Raw genomic sequence first — 20124 nt, forward strand, 5'->3', positions numbered from 1 at the left:
TATTTTCCAGTAGACAGAGACCACCACAGTGAAAGAGCTGGAGACAGGACTCAGGCAATGGACACATATACAGTTCAGTGGGCAATGAAGAAATGTGCGGCTGTTGCCAAGGCAGGAGAGTGCTCATTATCTCTGCAGGTCCTGTGTGATCTAAGTGAAGAGGGGAATAGATTAGACTGGATGGCTTTATAACAGCTTTACCTTCCTGCATTATTCTTACAGAAGCAAGAATTACACTGCAAAGTGAAAACTGAGGAATTGCTGTGTTAATGAGACAGAATAATACTGGGGTAAAAAGGCAATAGGCACTACTCTTGGGAGGATGATTTTACATTGAGCTTTTTCACAATCTCAGAATGTCCCAATGTATTGTATACACAACGCACACAAATTTTCACACACATATGCACACACAATCAGAGAAACACACACACAGCACACACAGAATCAGACACACACAGTCACACACACTGTCTTACACACACACACACACACACACACACAGTCAGAGAAACACACACACAGTCAGAGACAGACACAGTCACAGACACACACTTTCATACACACACATGCACACACACACACAGTCACCCACATACAGTCAGAGAGGGAGAGAGAAATACACACACATATATAGTCAGACACACACACACACACACACACACACACACACACACACAGTGAGAGACACACACATACAGTCAGAGACACGCACACATGAACACACACGTACACACACATGCACGTGCACATAGTCAGAGAAACACACACAGAGTCAGACACACACACTGATGCACACAGGCAGATGCAGAGACACACACACAGATACACATAAACAAACAGACACACACTTTAATAGGCAGATGCAGGTCACAGTAAGATACATATACATTCACACATACGATTTTAAATGTGAACTCTGTACTCCCTAAGACAATTCATATTCAGGATCAATGTGCAAAATGATTAAAGCCAAGTATTTCTTGGCAAATAACCGGTTTGCTTAGCTGAATACATCTGCATCACATTGGTCACCCTCGTGAAATATTTTGGAAAATTTGAAGATTTAGACATTATTTCAGTGTATAATTAAGGTAAGATGACAGAGCTGGCTAAAATGTTGATGTTGAGATCTCCTTGTCCATTCTAACCCTTCTGTATAAAATCTTGTCATGAAATGTTACATCTGCTGCAGGTAGGTCCCCTGCCCAATTAAATGGCCTTCTACCCCACCAATTCCAATAAATGAACAGAAGTGTTCAAAGAAAGTTTGATAAAAACCCTTTATATTTTTTTCAGCCATGGCTCAGAGGGCTGTTCCCTTCGTTCTGACCCCCATAATCAAAGACCCCACCCACCTGGGTCATCGTCTCTGCTCCCCATCGGGTAGAAGATACAGGAGCCTGAGGGCACGTACCACCAGACTTAAGGACAGCTTCTACCCCACTGTGATAAGACTATTGAACGGCTCCCTTATACAATGAGATGGACTCTGACCTCACGATCTATCTTGTTGTGACCTTGCACCTTATTGCACTGCACTTCCTCTGTAGCTGTGACACTTTACTCTGTACTGTTATTGTCTTTACCTGTACTACCTCAATGCTCTCTGCACTAATTCAATGTAACTGCACTGTGTAATGAATTGACCTGTACGATCGGTATGCAAGGCAAGTTTTTCACTGTACCTCAGTACAAGTGACAATGATAAACCAATACCAATACCAAGAAGGTGTGACCTCACATTGTACAAAAGGACCTGAACACAAATATTCAGTGGTGTGCTGTGGGAGTGCAGTACCCTCCGAGGTGTCATTAGCTGATGAAGGCATTAAACTGAGGCCAATGACATGTCTGTCCTTGGCCTCCTCTACTGCCAAGTCGAGGCTAAACACAAAGTAGTGGAACATGTCCTCATATTCCGCCAGGGAAATCTCCAACCTGGCGGCATGAACGTCAAATTCTCAAACTTCCAGAAACTGTTCGCCCTCTGCCCCTTTTCTCTCTCCTCCTGCTCCAGCCGGCCCCACCACCATCTCTCTTTCCTCCCCCCCCAGCCTCTCCATTGCCCATCACCCACACACCTCTCCCACTGGTTCCACTCCCCAACTCCCTTCCTTTATTCCACGTTCCACCTTCGTCTCCCATCAGATTCCATCATCGTCACCTCCCAGCTTTTGAAGCCATTCCCATTCCCCTCCTCCTCCATCTGCCTATCACCACCCTCACCTGGATCCACCCATCACCTTCCAGCTCTTGCTCCAACCCTTCCCCTCCACCTTTTTATACTGGCTATCTCCCCTCTCATCTCTCAGTCCAGATGAAGGGTTTCGACCCGAAACGTTGACTGTCCATTTCCCTCCATAGATGCTGCCCGGCCTGCTGAGCTGTTCCAGCGCTTTGTGTGTTAAACCAAAGCCACCACTGCTCCTCATGATGCTATTTCAACCAAGGGTAAAAGAGGTATCAGAGATACAGCAGGGAAACAGGCCCTTCAGCCCAACAATTCCTTACTGACCATCAACCATCCATTTACACTAATCCTATAGTCACCGATTCTCCCCACATCCTTATTCTCCCCGCATTCCAAACAACTCCCACCTCCCTCACCCCCCCCCCCAGATCCTACTACCAACCTACACACTAGGGGCGATTTACAGTGGCCAATTAACCCACTGACCTTCACACCTTTGGGATGTGGGAGGAAACTGGAGCACTCGGGGAAAACCACAGGGAGATCGTGCGAACCCCACACAGAGACAGTGCCGGAGGTCGGGATTGAAGCTAGGTCTCTGGCACTGAGAGGGAGTGGCTCTACTAGCTGCTCATAGGTGGCCTGGCCAAACTTCATCACTCACTCCCCCCACCCCCTCACCTCGCTCAACAGATTATCTGGTCCGTATCAGGTTGTTATTGTGGGATCTTGCTGTGCAGAAATTGGCTGCTGTATCTTCTACCTTACAATATTGACTACAATTTGAAAGTGTTTCATTGGCCGTTAAAAATCACGGGAAGTTTTGAAAGCCAACAATCAGTGGTCACGCTGGGAAGCAGAGGACAATTATACTTTAAGATACAAAATAAGTGATCAAAGCCAATGAAAGGTCTGTCATGTACACTTAAGACAGGGATAGATGGATTGCTCGATATGACAAGAATCAAGGGATAGTGCAGGGAAATGGTGTTATACCCCTGGTGCAGGGTTTTGAACTGAAACGTCAATCCCGACCTCCGGTGCTGCCTGTGTGGAGTTTGCACGCTCTCTCTGTGGGTTTCCCCTGAGTGCTCCGGTTTCCTCCCACATCCCGAAGACGTGCGGGTTGATGGGTTTATCGGCCGCTGTAAATTGTCCCTGGTGTGTAGGTGGGAGGTGAGAAAGTCAGCGCGTGTTAATGGGCATGTGTAAGATCAAATGTTACAGGGAAATCAATGGGGGAAAGGGATTGATGGGATTGCACTGTGCTCGATGGGCCAAATGATCTACCATGTGGAAATATAAATTTAATTCTTATGTTCAATGTTTTTTATAAAAACAACTAGCACAAAATTTTCAGACACATAAGTGAGTAGTAGAATCTCCCCACAAATTCTACCATCACTTACCCACCAGGAGCAATTTACAGCAGCCAATTAACCTGTCAACCCAAGATGTGGGAGTAAACTGGAGCGCCCGGGGGAAACCCACACAGTCACTGGGAGAACGTGCAAACTCCACAGATGGCACTGGAGGTCAGGATTGAACCTGGGTCAATGGAGCAGTGAGCCAATGGCTCTACAAAGGCGTGAGGGGCCACTTAGACAAGTGGGCTTCTCCTGCTTCTGTTTTCTTGTGCTGGCAGGCACAGTAGTGTAGTGGTCGGCATAACGCTATTACAGCGCCAGTGACCTGGGTTCAATTCCGGCCGCTGCCTGTAAGGAGTTTGTACGTTCTCCCCGTGTCTGCGTGGGTTTCCTCCGGGTGCTCCAGTTTCCTCCCACATTCCAGAGACGTACGGGTTAGGAATTTGTGGGTGTGCTATGCTGGCGCCGGAAGCGTGGCGACACTTGCGGGCTGCCCCCAGAACACGCTACGCAAAAAGATGCATTTCACTGTGTGTTTCGATGTACATGTGACTAATAAAGATAAAGAAAGAAGGATTACCAGGAATAAGCAGGGGGATGGGACTAAAAGCTCTGCCAGGAGCTGCCACAGACCTTTCAGGCTGAATGGAGCCCCTCTGTGCCGTTACGATTCTATAATTCCGAAATTAGGGATGTGGTGAAGTGTCACAGTGACCAGGTGGCTATGGAATATAAAGTTAGTCACGGCTGGCTAACTATTGTTTGAGCAGCACCCACTGTACATTGTGAATGTTTGTTTAGTGTATATACGTGAAGTGTCCATCATTGAGTCATAGAATCATACAGCACAGAAACAGGCCCTTCAGCCCAACTCGTCCATGCCGACTGTGTTGCCCAGCGAGCTAGTCCCACCTGCCTACATTTGGCCCATAGCCCTCTAAACTTCTCTTACCCATGTACTTATCTAGATGGCTTTTAAACGTTGCTAATGTGCCCGCCTCAACCATTATTTCTGGCAGTTCGTTCCAAATACACACCACCCCTTGCGTGAAGAAGCTGTCCCTGATGAATCGTCCATCCAGATGAATCGTCACCTGTTCAAAGTTTCAGAAGGACATCCTCTGCTGCCACACCCTAGAGAGGATGGCAGGAGGGGGAAGGGTGGGTGTGGGGTGAGCGAATAACTGGATAATTTGCAAAGAAATAGCACCAGATTGATGGGCTGATATGTTGCAAGATACAGTGAACTGAGGAGTCGACAACTAATTCTCTCACTCCAACCCTGGACTTCAAGCCACTCACTCCAGTTACAAAACATGTAACTCAGATAATCAGATCTGGGATCTCTCTGGAGTGAAAAATGAACTGCTGGAGGAACTCAGCGGGTCAGGCAGCATCTGTGGAGGCAGAGAGATGGTTGACATTTCTGGTCGAGACCCTGCATCAGGACTGTGAGTGTAGAGAGGAGATAGCCAGTATAAGACTATTGAACAGTTCCCTTATACAATGAGATGGACTCTGACCTCACCATCTACCTTGTTGTGACCTTGCACCTTATTGCACTGCACTTTCTCTGTAGCTGTGACACTTTACTCTGTACTGTTATTGTTTTTACCTGTACTACATCAATGCACTCTGTACTAACTCAATGTAACTGCACTAATGAATTGACCTGTACGATCAGTATGCAAGACAAGTTTTTCACTGTACCTCGGTACAAGTGACAATAATAAACCAATACCAATACCAATAAATTAAAGAGGTGAGAGGGAGGGGTGAGACAGGAACTCGCAGGCAATAGGTAGAATCAGGTGAGGAGGGGGTTGATGGGCAGATGCAGTCAGGCAGGGGGAGGGGAGAGGAGAGCGGAGAGCGGAGAGCAGAAGGTGATAAGCGGAGACACGAGAGGCCGTAGATGCTGGAATCTGACAAGTCAGGAAGGTGATAAGTGGAACCAGATATGAGGGGGCTGATAGGTAGATGCAACCAGGTGGAAGAGAGGGGAAAGAAACTGGGCACCTCTGGGATCTTTCTGGTTTGCCGAGACTACTAGACGAAACATTATCCATCCGAAACATCCAATCCGACTCCCTCTCCACAGACACTGCCTGACATGCTGAGTGTTTCCAGTATTTTTTGACTTTATTTCAGATTTTTGGCACCTGCAGTTTTATTTTGCTTTAGAGTCACAGAATCATACAGTTGTACAGCACAGCAACCGGCCCTTCAGCCGATCAAATCCATGACAACCTTTTTGCCCATCTACACTCATTTTCCCGCAATAGGTCTATATCCTTCTTTGCCTTGCCGATTCAAGCGCCTCATTGTCTCTTAATCATAGCAACTGTATCTGATTCCTCCACCTGCTCTCGTAGCACATTCTGGATACCAGACCCACTCTATGAAAAAAGCTTCCCCCTCAGATCCCCTTTCAAAATCCTTCCTCTCACCTTAAACCTGCGCCCTATTGGGAAAGAGAATCTGCCCTAACCTATAATTTTATACACTTCTGATGCTGGAGGAACTCAGCAGTTCAGGCAGCATCTATGGAGGGAAATGAACATTCGACGTTTCGGGTCGAGACCTGATGAAGAATCTCGGCCCGAAAGTCAACTGTTTATTTCCCTCCACAGGTGCTTCCTGACCTGCTGAGTTCCTCCAGCACTTTTTGTACGTGTTGTTCCAGATTCTAGCATCTGCAGTCCCTCTTGTGTTTCCTTTTATATACTGCCATCAGGTCGCCCCTCAGGCTCCTTCACTCCAGGGAAAACAAGCCCAGCCTATCTAATCTCTCCCCCTAAACCACAGTCCTCTTTGAGACCAGATGTGCATTTGCCTAACCAAGCCACTGGGTAACTTGCATCGTCCCTCTTCTGAAAGCCTTGTAGAATCAATAGAGCTCTGCAGTAGTGCCCTTAACTTTGGGTCTGCTCGGGATTGTCCATGTTCTTGTTGGGTTTTAATTTGAGAGTCATGGTGTCCTAATGCACAGAAACAGACCCTTCAACCCACCATGCTAACCATCCACACTCATACCATTTACCAGCACTTGGCTGGTGATCTTTAATTCCTCGTTTGGGACCACGGTAGTGTAGCGGTTAGCATAACGCTTTACAGCGCCAGCGACCCGGGTTCAATTCCGGCTGTTGTCTGTAAGGAGTTTGTATATTCTCCCCGTGTCTGCGTGGGTTTCCACCGGGTGCTCCGGTTTCCTCCCACATTCCAAAGACGTACGGGTTAGGAAGTTGTGGGCATGCTATGTTGGTGCCGGAAGCGTGGTGACACTTGTGGGCTGCCCCCAGGACACCCTAGGCAAAGGACGCATTTCACTGTGTGTTTCAATGTACATGTGACTAATAAAGATATCTTGTCTTATCTTATCTGTCTCCACACCTTCATGCAGTGCGTTCCAGTTTCCAACCACTCTCTCAGCAAAATAAAAATCCTTTCTCAGATCGCCTCCAAACTTTCCACTCCTTACCTAAACCTGCGCCCTCTAGTTTTAAGCACCTCTGCTATGGTGTAAAGTTTCCTCCTGTCTACCCTGTTTCATACCTGGGGACAGTGCAATGAAAGGTGAACTAACACCTATCTCCCTCTCCCCTTCCCTCACATAAGCAACTGATCAAAATCATTGGGAATGATCTGTGTCCTGCTCGTTGTTTGTGTTCGATAACTGAACAGAAGGAGTTGCAGAGAGAAAGCATCATTGCTGCATTTTAATTTAGATTTGCAAAAGCTGAAGCAAAAAAAAAATCCACTAAAGTGTGTTGTTTTAAATTAAGACTTGAAGAGAGGGCTGATTTGAAAAGTTTGCTGTGTTAATGGTTTTCATTAGACTGAGGATCAAGGGGTTGTTTTCCCAAAAGCCCCATTGATTTGCAGTAAAATCTATATAAGCCTGTGGCTACGGTGAGTGCTCTGAGTTGCGATTAACCCCTTCAATGCTCTGCACCCTGGCTGAAGCACAGCAGCAGAAACCTAGCTCACCACTGATGTGAACCTGTTGAGATCCCAAGCGTTCCGTGAGAGAGCCTTGCTGAGCTGGTCTCTGCCCCCACGTGTTGACCATTTGTCCAATCCAGTGCGGAGACCTTGGTGGACAAACAGGGATGGTTTGAGGGCCATCAGCCTTGTAAACTGAAGGTTGCGGCTCTCTGTTCACCAAGTTTAAACAGGGGTTGTAACGCTTACACCCACTCTGATTCCTTATGCTCAAAATGCAAAGCAGCTTCATACTGTTCTGTGAGTCTTTAGCCAGAGGGCAGTGAAATTTCGTAATTCTCTTTCCAGGGAGACTGTGGGGCCCTGTCGCTGAGCACAGTCCAGACAGCGATGACAGATTTTTAGAAATTAAGGGAACCGAGTGATCTGGGGCTGGCACAGGAGAATGGCACTGAGGTAAAAGATCAGCCATGAGCTTCTGGTTAAGAAGGCGTATGGCATGCGTGCCTTCATCGCTAGGGGCACAGGGTGTAAGAGTCAGGAAGTCAGGTTACAGCTGTATAAACCTTTGGTTCGGCTGCACTTGGAGTATTGTGTGCAGTTCTGGCCGCCCCATTACAGGAAGGATGTGAAGGCTTTCGAGGGGGTTCAGAAGAGGTTTACCAGGATGCTGCCTGGATTAGAAGGTGTTAGCTATAAGGAGAGGTTGGACAAACTTGGGTTGTTTTCTCTGGAGCGTCGGAGGCTGAGGGGAGACCTGATAGAAGTTTATAGAATTATGAAAAGCACAGATAGAGTATCTTTTTCTCAGGGTAGAAATGTCGAATACTAGAGGGCATAGCTTTAAGCTAAGAGGGGGGAAGGTTTAATGGGGATATGTGGGGCAAGTTTTTTTTACACAGAGAGTGGTGGGTGCCTGGAGCGGGCTGCCAGGGGTGGTGGTGGAAGCAGGTACAATAGTGGGGATAGACTTTTCTGTCTTCACTGGAGGATCAAAATCCTTGTACTGGGCCTGAATATAAAGATTTGTCTCTGTCCAGGAAAAAAATTTAAAGTGGAGCAGACTAAAGACCCTGAGCTTACTGAATTGAGAGAAAAAGCACTCTCGAGTGATGAGATCGAGAAGGTGCCAACTGGATATGCAGAGAAGGGAGGGATATGGTCAACATGCAGGGAAGAGGGATTAGATTAAGGAGAGATATGGATCATCTGCAGGTAGAAAGGATTAGTTTAATTTGGCATCACGTCCAGCACAGACACAGTGGGCTGAAGGGCTTGTTCCTGTGCTGTACTGTTCAATGTTCGATGTTTCTCAATGGCAGAAAAGCTGATTGGGCCAATGGCCAACTCCTGTTCCCCTTTCTAGCGGTTCGATGTTCTTAATCCGGGGAGTGTCAAAGAGAATGTGGGGAGAATTAAAAGAGATGGGATTGATGTAAGTGGCTGGCTGAGGGTCGGCAAGGACTCGGTGGGGTCAATGGCCTGTTTCCGTGCTCTTCGAAGACTGAGGATTGGCCGTGTTAGAGTCCTGATGATGACCCGTTCCATTGCTGCAGTGCTGGGTTGGAATATGGTGAGCTCTGAGACGTAACTCTCACTGAAAAACCCATTGAAGTAGAATGGCAGAAGTCTACAATGAGGAAAGTTACCATTCTCCACATATCTGGGCCATAGACTGTTCCAATTAGTCCCGTTCTCTCTGTTATGACCCTACACCTATTTAACATTTTTCTTTCAAAGACCATTCGTATGGATTCTGCTTGTTTTTTGGTGAGATGACCCATTTGCTAAACATGCTCATCCATAGAATCATTTAATGGGTAAGCACCTGAAGGTTAAAACAATAGGAGGTTATACAGGCAGGGTCAGTGGAGGTAAGGTAGGAGGAACCTTCTGTAGGGTGTAATTTGGCACAGGCAACTTGGGGGAAAGACTTGTTTGTCAGCTGTAAATCCTGTACAATTCACACATAAAAAAAGCTATCTCCTAACCCAACAAAACACAGTGACGATATGCAGGATCTAATATTCTTTCTTAGTTCTTCCAAAGGCATAAATTCAGTGACTGAGGGAGTGCAAGGCAAGGAGAATCCACTTCATCAAAACCTTCCCTTCATCAGAAGGTCAGCAGTGAGGAGGTTCACTAAACCGACACAAGTCCTCAGGCAAAACCCTAATCAATACAGGTTAGCAACACTATGATCACTTTGCATTAAAATGGACTTTTTTTTTGTTCTAATTGTGTCCTTTCTTGTAAAAATTGTGCATAATTTATGTTTAATTTATGTTTTTTTCCTTGTGCTTGCTGCTTATCTGATGCTCTGTGGCTGTGATGCTGCTGCAAGCTAGTTTTTCATGACACCTGCATATACATCTACTTGTGCAGATGACAATAACTTCGACTTTTGACTTGGAATAAAACAGCCCATCCTTGCAAGGAGCAAAACTTCAGGTGTGGGCTGATAAGTGGCAAGTAACATTCACGCCACTCAAGTGTCAGGCAACGACCATCTACAAGAAAGAACCTACTCACCAACATTACCATCGCTGCCTCCACGGCCACCAACTCCTCCAGGTCACCAGTCATCAGGATTTAATTGGATTTGGCACAGAAATACCGTGGCTACAAGAGCAGGTATCCTGCAACAGGTGACTCGCCTGCTGACACTTCAAAGCCTTTCCACCATTTACATGGCACAAGTCAGGGGTGTGATGTTACTTCCCATTTTCCTGGATGAGTGTAGTTCCGATGTCATCCAGGATAAAGCAGCATATGATCAGTATGCCACCTCTCACTTTCATGTTCACCCCACCCCACCACTGCCAGTACGTAATGTTGCAGTGTGTGCCAACTGCACAATGCACTGGACCCAGGCAGGACACTCCTGCAACACCTCCCACACACACCACCTCCAGCACCAAGGACAAGGGGCACCCCAGCTTCCCCTCTGAGTCGCACACCGTGCTAACTTGTAAGTACATCACCATTCTCTCCTTGTCGCTGGGTCTAAGCTCTGGAACTCCCCCTCCCCAATGAGCATTCAGGGGGGAAGACATTCACCAGAAGGACGGCAGTGGTTCAAGAAGGCTGCTCACCACCGCTTTCTCCAGGGTAATCAGCAGCGGCCAATCAGAGACGGCCACCTCATCCGGTGAAATAAATTAAAAAATTTGCTTCCAATGTCAAGATTACCTTCACTGTTCCTCACATATAAATTGCTATGATGTTAATTACTTGCTGTGACATAGTGGAATTATAGTCATAGTATTAAAGCACAGAAACAGGCCTTTCAGCCCATCGTGCCTCTGCTAGCCATCAAGTTCCTATCTCTACTAATCCCATTCACCAGATTTGGTCCCTAAACTTGGCGACTCAAGTGCTTGTCTGGATATTATTGTCTCGCACACATCACTTAGAGTCATAGAGCAATACAGTGTGGATACAGACCCTTCGGCCCAACCAGTCCAGTGCCCACCCAGCATCTCAATATCCTTACAGGGCCTCTGGCTTGGGGTAATGTAACAGATGTTCCAACAGGACGTCCCAGACAGGAGATGGGTGTTGGGAGCCAATGCTACAGTCTCCCAGCTGAAAACTACAATCTTTGTTGATCACTTACAGAAAACCTCAGAGTTTGTGCACAGGGAGTGGCGATGAGGTGGCAATGGAAGGGCCTGTGCTGTGACCTCAATGTCCAGCTGCCAACATCTGCCAGGTTACAGCGGCCAACGTTCAGTGGAGCTCTCTGCACTGACTCCAGTCTTTCTGGTTAAATCAATGCTGATCACTTGCTCAGCTCCCACCTTGAAGTGGGATGGGGCCACTCTAGGTTCAGGGTCTTACCAGACCATCACAAACTGATTCCGAGGTACACAGTGAACGCTCCCTTCCCTCCTCCCCTGCCTTCCCCCTCGCCTCTGCAACAGCCGGTCTGTGCCCAGCATGTGAAGAGTTCTCTAAGCTCCAGCTCATGTCCCAACGATCAGCATCTCAATCTCACAACAGCTGCAATCTCTGAACATGGAACATTGAACATAGAACAGTACAGCACAAGAACAGGCCCTTTAGCCCATGACATCTATGTTGACCGTGATGCCAATTTCACCTACACATCTGCCTGCACATGGTCCATATATGCCTCCATTCCCTGCCCATTCATGCGTCTGTCTGAATGTCTCTTAAACGTTGCTATTGTATCTGCTTCCACCAGCTCCCCTGGCATCGCGTTCAAGGCACCCACCACTATCAAGCACGGTAGTGTAGCGGTTAGCGTGACGCTATTACAGCGCCAGCGACCCGGGTTCAATTCCGGCCGCTGTCTGTAAGGAGCTTGTACGTTCTCCCCGTGTCTGCGTGGGTTTCCTCCGGGTGCTCCGGTTTCCTCCCACATTCCAAAGACGTACAGATTAGGAAGTTGTGGGCATGCTATGTTGGCGCCGGAAGCGTGGCGACACTTGCGGGCTGCCCCCAGAACACTCTACACAAAAGATGCATTTCACTGTATGTTTCAATGTACACGTGACTAATAAAGAGATCTTAACTGTGTAAAGAACTTTCCTCGCAAATCTCCTTTAAACTGTCCCCGTCTCACCTTAATCCTATGCCCTCTGGTATTTGACATCTCCACCCTGGGAAAAAGACTCCACCTACCCTATTCTATCCCTCTCATAATTTTATAAACTTCTATCAGGTCGCCCCCTCAGTCTCCAACGCTCCAGAGTAAACAATTCAAGTTTGTCCAACCTCTCCTTCTCGTTAATAGACATCGACACCCTCTCCGAAGCCCCCACATCCTTCCCAAAATGCGGCGATCAAAACTTCACACCATACTCCAAGTGTAGCCTAACGGAGATTTTATACTGCTGCAGAGTGACTGTAGGGAGGGAGGTGGGGAGGGCAGATGGGAACGTTTGCGGAGTGGACCCAGTGGGAGGGGTGTGTGGGTGACGGGCAGATAGAGTGGGTGGAGGAGGGGTAAGAGACAGGGTGATGGGGGCTGGGGTGGGTGCAGGAGGGACTGGGTAGATCAGGAGACTTCTCTGTTCTGAGCACGTATCCATCAAATCCCCACCAGCATGGGAAAAAGTTGACAGAATTTAGACGTTTTGCAGTCAGATATGGTACCAGGAATGAAAAGTGTTCAGAACAAAGCAACTTGTTAGGAGTCCAATGAGTTATCTCATTATATAAGAGGCATAGATCGAGTGGACAGTCAGAGAAGTTTTCCCAGGGCGACAATGGCTAACACGAAGGGGACATCATTTTAAGGTGGTTGGAGGAAAGTATAAGGGGGATGTCAGGGGTAAGTTTTTTACACAGAGAGTGGTGGGTGTATGGAACGCACCGCCGGCAGAGGTTGTGGGGGCAGATACATTAGGGACATTTAAGAGACTCTTAGATAGACACATGAATGATAGAGAAATGGAGGGCAATGTGGGAGGGAAGGGTTAGATAGATCTCAGAGCAGGATAAAATGTCAGCACAACATTGTGGGCTGAAGGGTCTGTACTGTGCTGTAGGGTCCTATGCTCTATTATAGCTGCTCTGAGGGTTAAGTGAAAATTAGATTTTAAAAAAAAACAAAGTATGACTCTGTGAGAGAGAAAAGGGACAGAGGGAGAGCAGTTTAATGGAAGTTGGAGAATTCAGTGTTCATGTCATCGGGTGTAGACTGGATTAGTCTGACTGTCCACTTCCCTCCACAGATGCTGCCTGACCCGCGGAGTTCCTCCAGCAGATTGTGTGTTGCTCCAGATTCCAACATCTGCTGTCTCTTGTGTCTCCACTTTGATAGGTACTCAATGAGCAAGGTTACGATGAAAGATTATGATGGCTGCACGGGTGAGGTGAGAGGCCATGATCTTATTAAATAGCAGGACAGGGTCGAGTGGTCTACTCCCTGCTCCTGAGTCATATGTTCTTACGTTGTCAGTATTCAAGAGACATACTGTTGGTCACAATTCAGGAGGACTTTGGAATCAGAACAGTTGGTCTCCCTGTTGCATGATGAGCCAGTACTACTGGCACAGTGTTGCCCTGACCTCAGGCGCTGTCTGTGTGGAGTTTCCCCCCAGGTGCTCCGGTTCCCTCCCACATTCCCAAGAACGTGCAGGCTGATAGCTTAATTAGCCACTGTAAGTTGGCCCTGGTGTGGACATGGGTGGTGGAGTTCAGGGGATGTTGATGGGAGTGTGGGGAGAATGAAATGGGATTAGTGTAGAATTGGTATAAAGGGGTGGTTACTGGCTGGCACAGACTCAATGGGCCAAAGGGAATGTTTCTGTACTCTATGACTCTACGACTATAATCCACTGCAGCTTTGGAAAACCACAGTTTATAAGCTTTGCAAAGTACAATTTTACTGGAAAAATATTCACACCAAGGGCTATCACGACTCGCAAACACCCCGCACACAAGTATTCCGACACATCTGTTTTCTGGGAGAGCACTGTCAATATTCCCTCTTTGGTGGGTGGTTATAAGGAGGAATTTCATGGTCGTAAATGCAAAATCCCTCAGCGCACATGGCCTTTCAAAGGTGATATTTACCAGTTACTGGTAATTGTCAAACATTTCCTGTTGAGCAGCAGATTTGCAAGAGGTTCTACTTTTTGAAGTTTGAAACTTTGCACTGTTAAGGGGCCACTTCCCTCAGAGCTGGTAGGGCAGGGAGGGGGCAGGGTTTAATTGGTGAGAGAGACAAGTTACCATTTATAGATGCACCATAGAAAGCATCTGATCCAGATGCATCACGGCAACTGCTCTGCCCAAGACTGCAAGAAACTGCAGAGAGTTGTGGACACAGCCCAGCACATCACAGAAACCAGTTTCCCCTCCGTGGACTCTGTCTACACTTCTCACTGCCTCGGTAAAGCAGCCAACATAATCAAAGACCCCACCCACACCAGACATTCTCCCTTCTCCCCCCCCCCCCTCCATTGGGCAAAAGATACAAAAGCCTGAAAGCACATACCACCAGGCTCAAGGACAGCTTCTACAAGACTACTATATAGTTTATAAGACTATTGAACGGTCCCCTAATACGATAAAATGGACTCTTGACCTCACAATCTGCCTCGTTATGGCCTTGCACCTTATTGTCTGCCTGCACTGCACTTTCTCTGTAACTGTAACACTATGTTCTGCATTCTGTTATTGTTTTCCCTTGTACAACCTCAATGCACTGATATAGAACAATACAGCACAGTACAGGCCCTTCGGCCCACAATGTTGTGCCGACATTTTATCCTGCTCTAAGATCTATCTAACCTTTCCCTCCCACACAGCCCCCCATTTCTCTATCATTCATGTGTCTGTCTAAGAGTCTCTTAAATGTCCCTAATGCATCTGCACCCACAGCCTCTGCCGGCAGTGCGTTCCACGCACCCACCACTCTCTGTGTAAAAAACTTACCCCTGACATCCCCCTTATAGCTTCCTCCAATCACCTTAAAATTATGTCCCCTCATGTTAGCCATTGTCGCCCTGGGAAAAATTCTCTGACTGTCCACTCGATCTATGCCTCTTATCATCTTGTACACCTCTATCAAGTCACCTCTCATCCTCCTTGTCTCGAAAGAGAATAGCTCACTCAACCTATCCTCATAAGACATGCTCTCCAATCCAGGCAACATCCTGGTAAATCTCCTCTGCACCCTCTCGAAAGCTTCCACATTCTTCCTATAATGAGGCGACCAGAACTGACCAGACCAGAACTGGTGAAATGATCTGTATGGATGGCACGCAAACAAAGTTTTTTCACTGTACCTCGGTACATGTGACATCAATAAACCAATTACCAATTTAAATTTACCAATTTACCAATACTGCCACAATGCAGAATAGCTCAGGACCTCTGGAGACGGCGGAACAACAGGGTGGAGCTGGGTGAGATGTCGAGTTTATTTTCAACCTGAACGTAAACAATGAGGGTTAGTAATCCTTCCCTAATATTTGTATCTAGCTGGTTAACTGGCCACTACCTTAAACTTAAGGGTCCCACCAACTCCCCTCAGACCTCACCGACAGATTCCAGGCAGAGTAAGTATGTCTGGGTTAATGGTCAGAAGAGTGAAATTGTTTAAAGGCTACCCAGAAGAGCTGGTAAGAGTCATGTGATGATCCCACTGGGATGACCAGATTCCATGGAAAAAGCACAGCTATGTACGGAGTAGCATAGTGGTTAAGTTACTGGAATAGCAGATAGGGTTCTGGGCAATTGACTTTGGAGATAAGAGTTCAAACCCCACCAAGGCAGCTCAGAAATTTAGTCATAGAGTCATACAACACATTTTGAGTCCCTGCCGACCATCAAACACCCATCGAGATCAATCCTACACTAAGCTCAATTTATTCTCCCCACATTCCCATCAACTCCCCCCAGGTTCTACCACATGAGAGGAAATTTACAGCGGCCATTTAACCAACCAATCTGTGCATCTTTGGGATGTGGGAGGAAACTGGAGCACCCAGAGGAATCCCAGTTGGTCACAGGGAGAGCAGGCAAACTCCACACAGAGAGCACCCGATGTCAGGATTGAACCTGGGTCTCTGGAGCTGTGAGGCAACGTGTCTACTGGCTGCAACATTGCACTGAATTTTGATTCAAGTCGTTAAATACAAGCTTGGCAACCATCAAACAGTCCAAGTGTTGGTTAACCTTCGAGAAGGAAATCTCTTGTCTGTAACTGGTCTGAGCTAAATGTGACCAGTCCCATAACCATACAGTCGACCCATAAGAACATAGGTCGGGCAGCATCTATGAAGGGAAATAAACAGTCGACCTTCAGTCCTGATGAAGGGTCTCGGCCTGAAACGTCGACTGTTCTTTTTCCTCCATAGATGCTGCCTGACCTGCTGAGTTCCTCCAGCATTTGGTGTGTGTTGCTCCCGATTTCCAACATCTGCAGAATCTCTTGTGTCTCCTGTTGACCCGTGACGGAAACACAAGAAATTTTGCAGATGCTGGAATCTGGAGCAAAACACAAAAAGTGCTGGAGGAACTCAGCAGGTCAGGCAGCATCCGTGGAGGGAAATAAACAGTCGACGTTTCGGGCCGAGACCCTTCATCAGTTGACCCTTAATTCCTTTTGGACTTGAAGGACATTTCACAGCTTTAACATGCCCCCTCTCTCTCTCTAACTCCTCTCATTAACCAATAAACCAGATGGCCTCAGGAACGTCAGGATCACCTGAGCAATAATAAATGACACGTCAGTTGAAAGAATATAAAAACACCTGTTTTGTAGCTAGCGAGTACTTTTTCACAAAGATAATGCCTACTTAGGATTATGATTTAGGGAACAAGTCACCTCATTTGTCCAGAGCTTAGAGCTATTTATGCTGAAAAGTTAGCTAAAATTAAGTCATAGAGTTGTACAGCATGGAAACAGGCCCTTCGGCCCAACTGGTCCACACCGACCAAGGTATCTATCAGAGCTAGTACCATTTGTCTGTGTTTGGCCCATATCCCTCTAAACCTTTTCTATCCATGTACCTGCCTAAATGTCTTTTAAACGTTGTAATTGTACCCACCTCTGCTACTTCCTTTGGCAGCCCGTTCCATATACCCACTGTGTGAAAAAGGTCCCTTTTAAATCTTTCCCCTCTCGCCCTACCCCGGGACCATTCACTCCGTTCAACTGTCTCCATCTGGGACAGGACCTCGCACCAGGTGGCTGGGAACTCACCCATCCAGCAGTCCTGCAGCGTTCCTCCGAGGTCGGCCTATGTTCGGCCCGTACAGGTTGGCCTTTGTGTAGAATCGGACAGACTGAAGCAGGCTCTTGAGCTGTAAGTAGTCCTTCCCCAGCCGGCTCCCATTAATGGTCCTCCCCACCATTGCTCGGTAGCTGTTGGGCTCTGCAGAGGCGTCAGAAAGGATAATACGTTAGAGAAAGGGCAGGGCACCAACAACGATCGCATCAAACGGCCATTAAACGACTACTTGCTGTGATTATTTACACTATGGATTTGGTGAAATTGTTCTTGTACATTGTGAAAGCTGGGCAAAATGTACTAGGGATATTCAGATACAGGGTATACCCAAGAGTGGGGAGTGGCAAGCTGCTACTTATTGTGCAAAATAGGCTTGTAAATCAAAAACACACATCTCCAAAAGTCAATGCAATGATGGCGCAAGTTTTCTAATGGAGCATTTGTAAATCAAGGAATGTTGGATTTATAAATAAAATTAAATTGTCCTACATTGATATTCCTTGATTTATGAATCTTCTATTTACAAATTTTTGGGGACAGTGTCTTTGATCTGCCAATCTAATTCTCGCTATAAATCTTTGCAATTTACAAAATTTCCCACAGTGAACTGTTTTGCAGGAGCGTATCCCATTCCTAAAGTGAGGAATGGCTGCAATGTATTGACATGTTTCTTTGCATGATCTGTGTACGTACGTATTTCTGGATGGAAATATTTTCGATGGTCATGTATCTTTGTAAGGAAAAAGATGTGAAGAGAATGAGCCAAGTGTTCAAAGCTGTCCACCGCCTCCGAGGATGAAAGTTCTGTGTCCAATTCGACTCCAAAGAACTGAGCTGAAAGCTCTGTGTTCAACTGAGGCTGAAAGTTCTGTGTTCAATTCGACTCCAAAGAACTGAGCCCATGATTGATGTGGACAGTACTGAGGGACTGCTGCCCTGTCACAGGTTCCATCTTTTGAATGAGTCATTGAAATAATACCCCCAAATTCCCCCTCAAGTAACTTAAAATATCCAGTGGCAGGTGAGCGAAGAAGGGCAGGAGAGTTCACTCCAACACCCTTCCATCAAACAGCACAGAAGCAAGTGGCCTTCATCAGTCAGGGCACTGATTACAGGGGTTGGGATGTCAATACGGTGGTGAAGCCGCACCTGGAGTATTGTGTACGGCTTTGGTCACCCTGTTCTAGGAAAGACGGCATTAAGCTGGAAAGAGTGCAAAGAAGAGTTACGAGAACGTTGCCAAGACTCTATGGCCTGAGTTATAGGGAGAGGTTGTGCAGGCTGGGACTTTATTTCTTGGAGCGTAGGTGACTGAGGGGTGACCTTGTAGAGATGTACAAAATCATGAGGGGCATAGACAGGGTGAATGCGCACAGTCTTTTTCCCAGGGAATGGGATCAAAAAACTAGAAGGCATAGGTTTAAGGTGAGAAGGGAAGGATTTAAAAGGGAGCTGAGGGGCAACTCCTTCACATAGAGCGTGATGCATATATGGAACGAGCTGCCAGAGGAGGTAGTTGAGGCAGGTACAATAACAACGTTTAAAAGACACTCGGACAGGTACATGGATAGGAAAGGTTTAGAGGGATATGGGCCAAACACAGGGAAATGGGACCGGCTTAGATGGGAATCTTGGTCGGCATGGACCAGTTGGGCCGAAGGGCCTGTTTCTGTGCTGTATTACTCTATGACTCAAGTAGGCTGCCCAGTATATAAAATAGCTACCACATTTCCTTCATTACATCAGTGACTACAACTTGTTGACCAAAAAACAGTTTGGGTAATATGGGCATCATGAAAGTAGCCACATAAATGCTTAGTTCCTTTAGAGTACAGGGGCAGAAAACTAAAAGCAAAGCAAAACCCAACTAACAACATTTTTGATGTACTCTAACAGTGGTTTGGTGTGCACAAGTGGTCATCCCATCACGGAAAAGGAGTTTAAAGCTATAATAAATCTCATAGTACAGATTCACCAAGATAAATCTTGGGTTGGAAACTTTGGATATCAGAGACACTAGAATTCATTCCTTGGAAGGAGAGAAAGAAAGGAGTGTACAGGAGGTTTAAAGTTTTCATACTCTTCCAGAGAAAAATAATGTGTGGATTCAAGCTTATCTATCTAAAACAGTTTCAGGGACAAGAGAAAATTTCTTTAAATGGAAATTTGCTGAGAATACTGTGTCATGAGGTTTGAGGAGGAGGTCATTGATTCCTCTAGGAATCAATTAGGTAAAAACCACATCAGAAATCACGGGAATATGGGAAGCTGAGAGTGACGAGGAAGTTCAAGCAAGAAACCAGTTGTCATCCGTCTGATTAGATCGTTTTGTGTTGTAAACTTGTACAGCTCCACCTTTTCTTTACGAAACAAGTTAGCCTTCCCTTGCTTGAAACTTGACTCCTTTTTCAATGGCTGAGAAAGAGCAACCCTTGATTCTCTCTGTCACTCACACTTAACTTTTCTCTTCCTGCTTGCTCATTTTGAGACGGAATGCCGGGGGGATCAATAAAGGGTTTGAATGATGGATTCAAAGAGTTGGTAGAGGAAGGGGGGATGGAGGGGTAGGTGGTGTTACAAAGATCAGGGGATGATGGGGCAGAAGGTTGAAGTCAGTAATCCAGACCCCATGGCTAAAAGCCATCTAAACTCTGCATCCATTCGTCCTTGCCTCCCTCTACCTGCTGGATTTCCTGCTAATAATAATTATAGCTCAGACTCTCTGTAAATGAATCACCAGCCCGTCGCCTGCATGGATTAGTTGCCCACTTCATCGCAGCTCCAATCAAACTGGGCGTGCATGAATTGGAGGCAGGTCGGGGTCAGAACGCAGGCATTAGGCAGAGAGTAGTGGCCACAGCCCTCCCCACTATCGACAGCATCTACATGATGCGCCGCCTCA

At 46.7% G+C, this 20124-nt stretch overlaps 1 protein-coding gene across 2 annotated transcripts in view; it reads right to left on the bottom strand.

Moving 5' to 3' along the window:
• Window positions 1-20124, bottom strand: part of hpse2 (heparanase 2) — a 268332-nt gene that overhangs the window by 110363 nt on the left and 137845 nt on the right. For both annotated transcript variants that reach the window (XM_052027869.1, XM_052027870.1), the window contains exon 5: window positions 17195-17366. In XM_052027869.1, the coding sequence (XP_051883829.1) occupies window positions 17195-17366 (172 nt within the window). The remainder of the gene's footprint in view (window positions 1-17194; window positions 17367-20124) is intronic.

Source organism: Pristis pectinata, chromosome 12 (genome assembly GCF_009764475.1).
Source record: "Pristis pectinata isolate sPriPec2 chromosome 12, sPriPec2.1.pri, whole genome shotgun sequence".
NCBI classification, from domain to species: Eukaryota; Metazoa; Chordata; class Chondrichthyes; order Rhinopristiformes; family Pristidae; genus Pristis; species Pristis pectinata.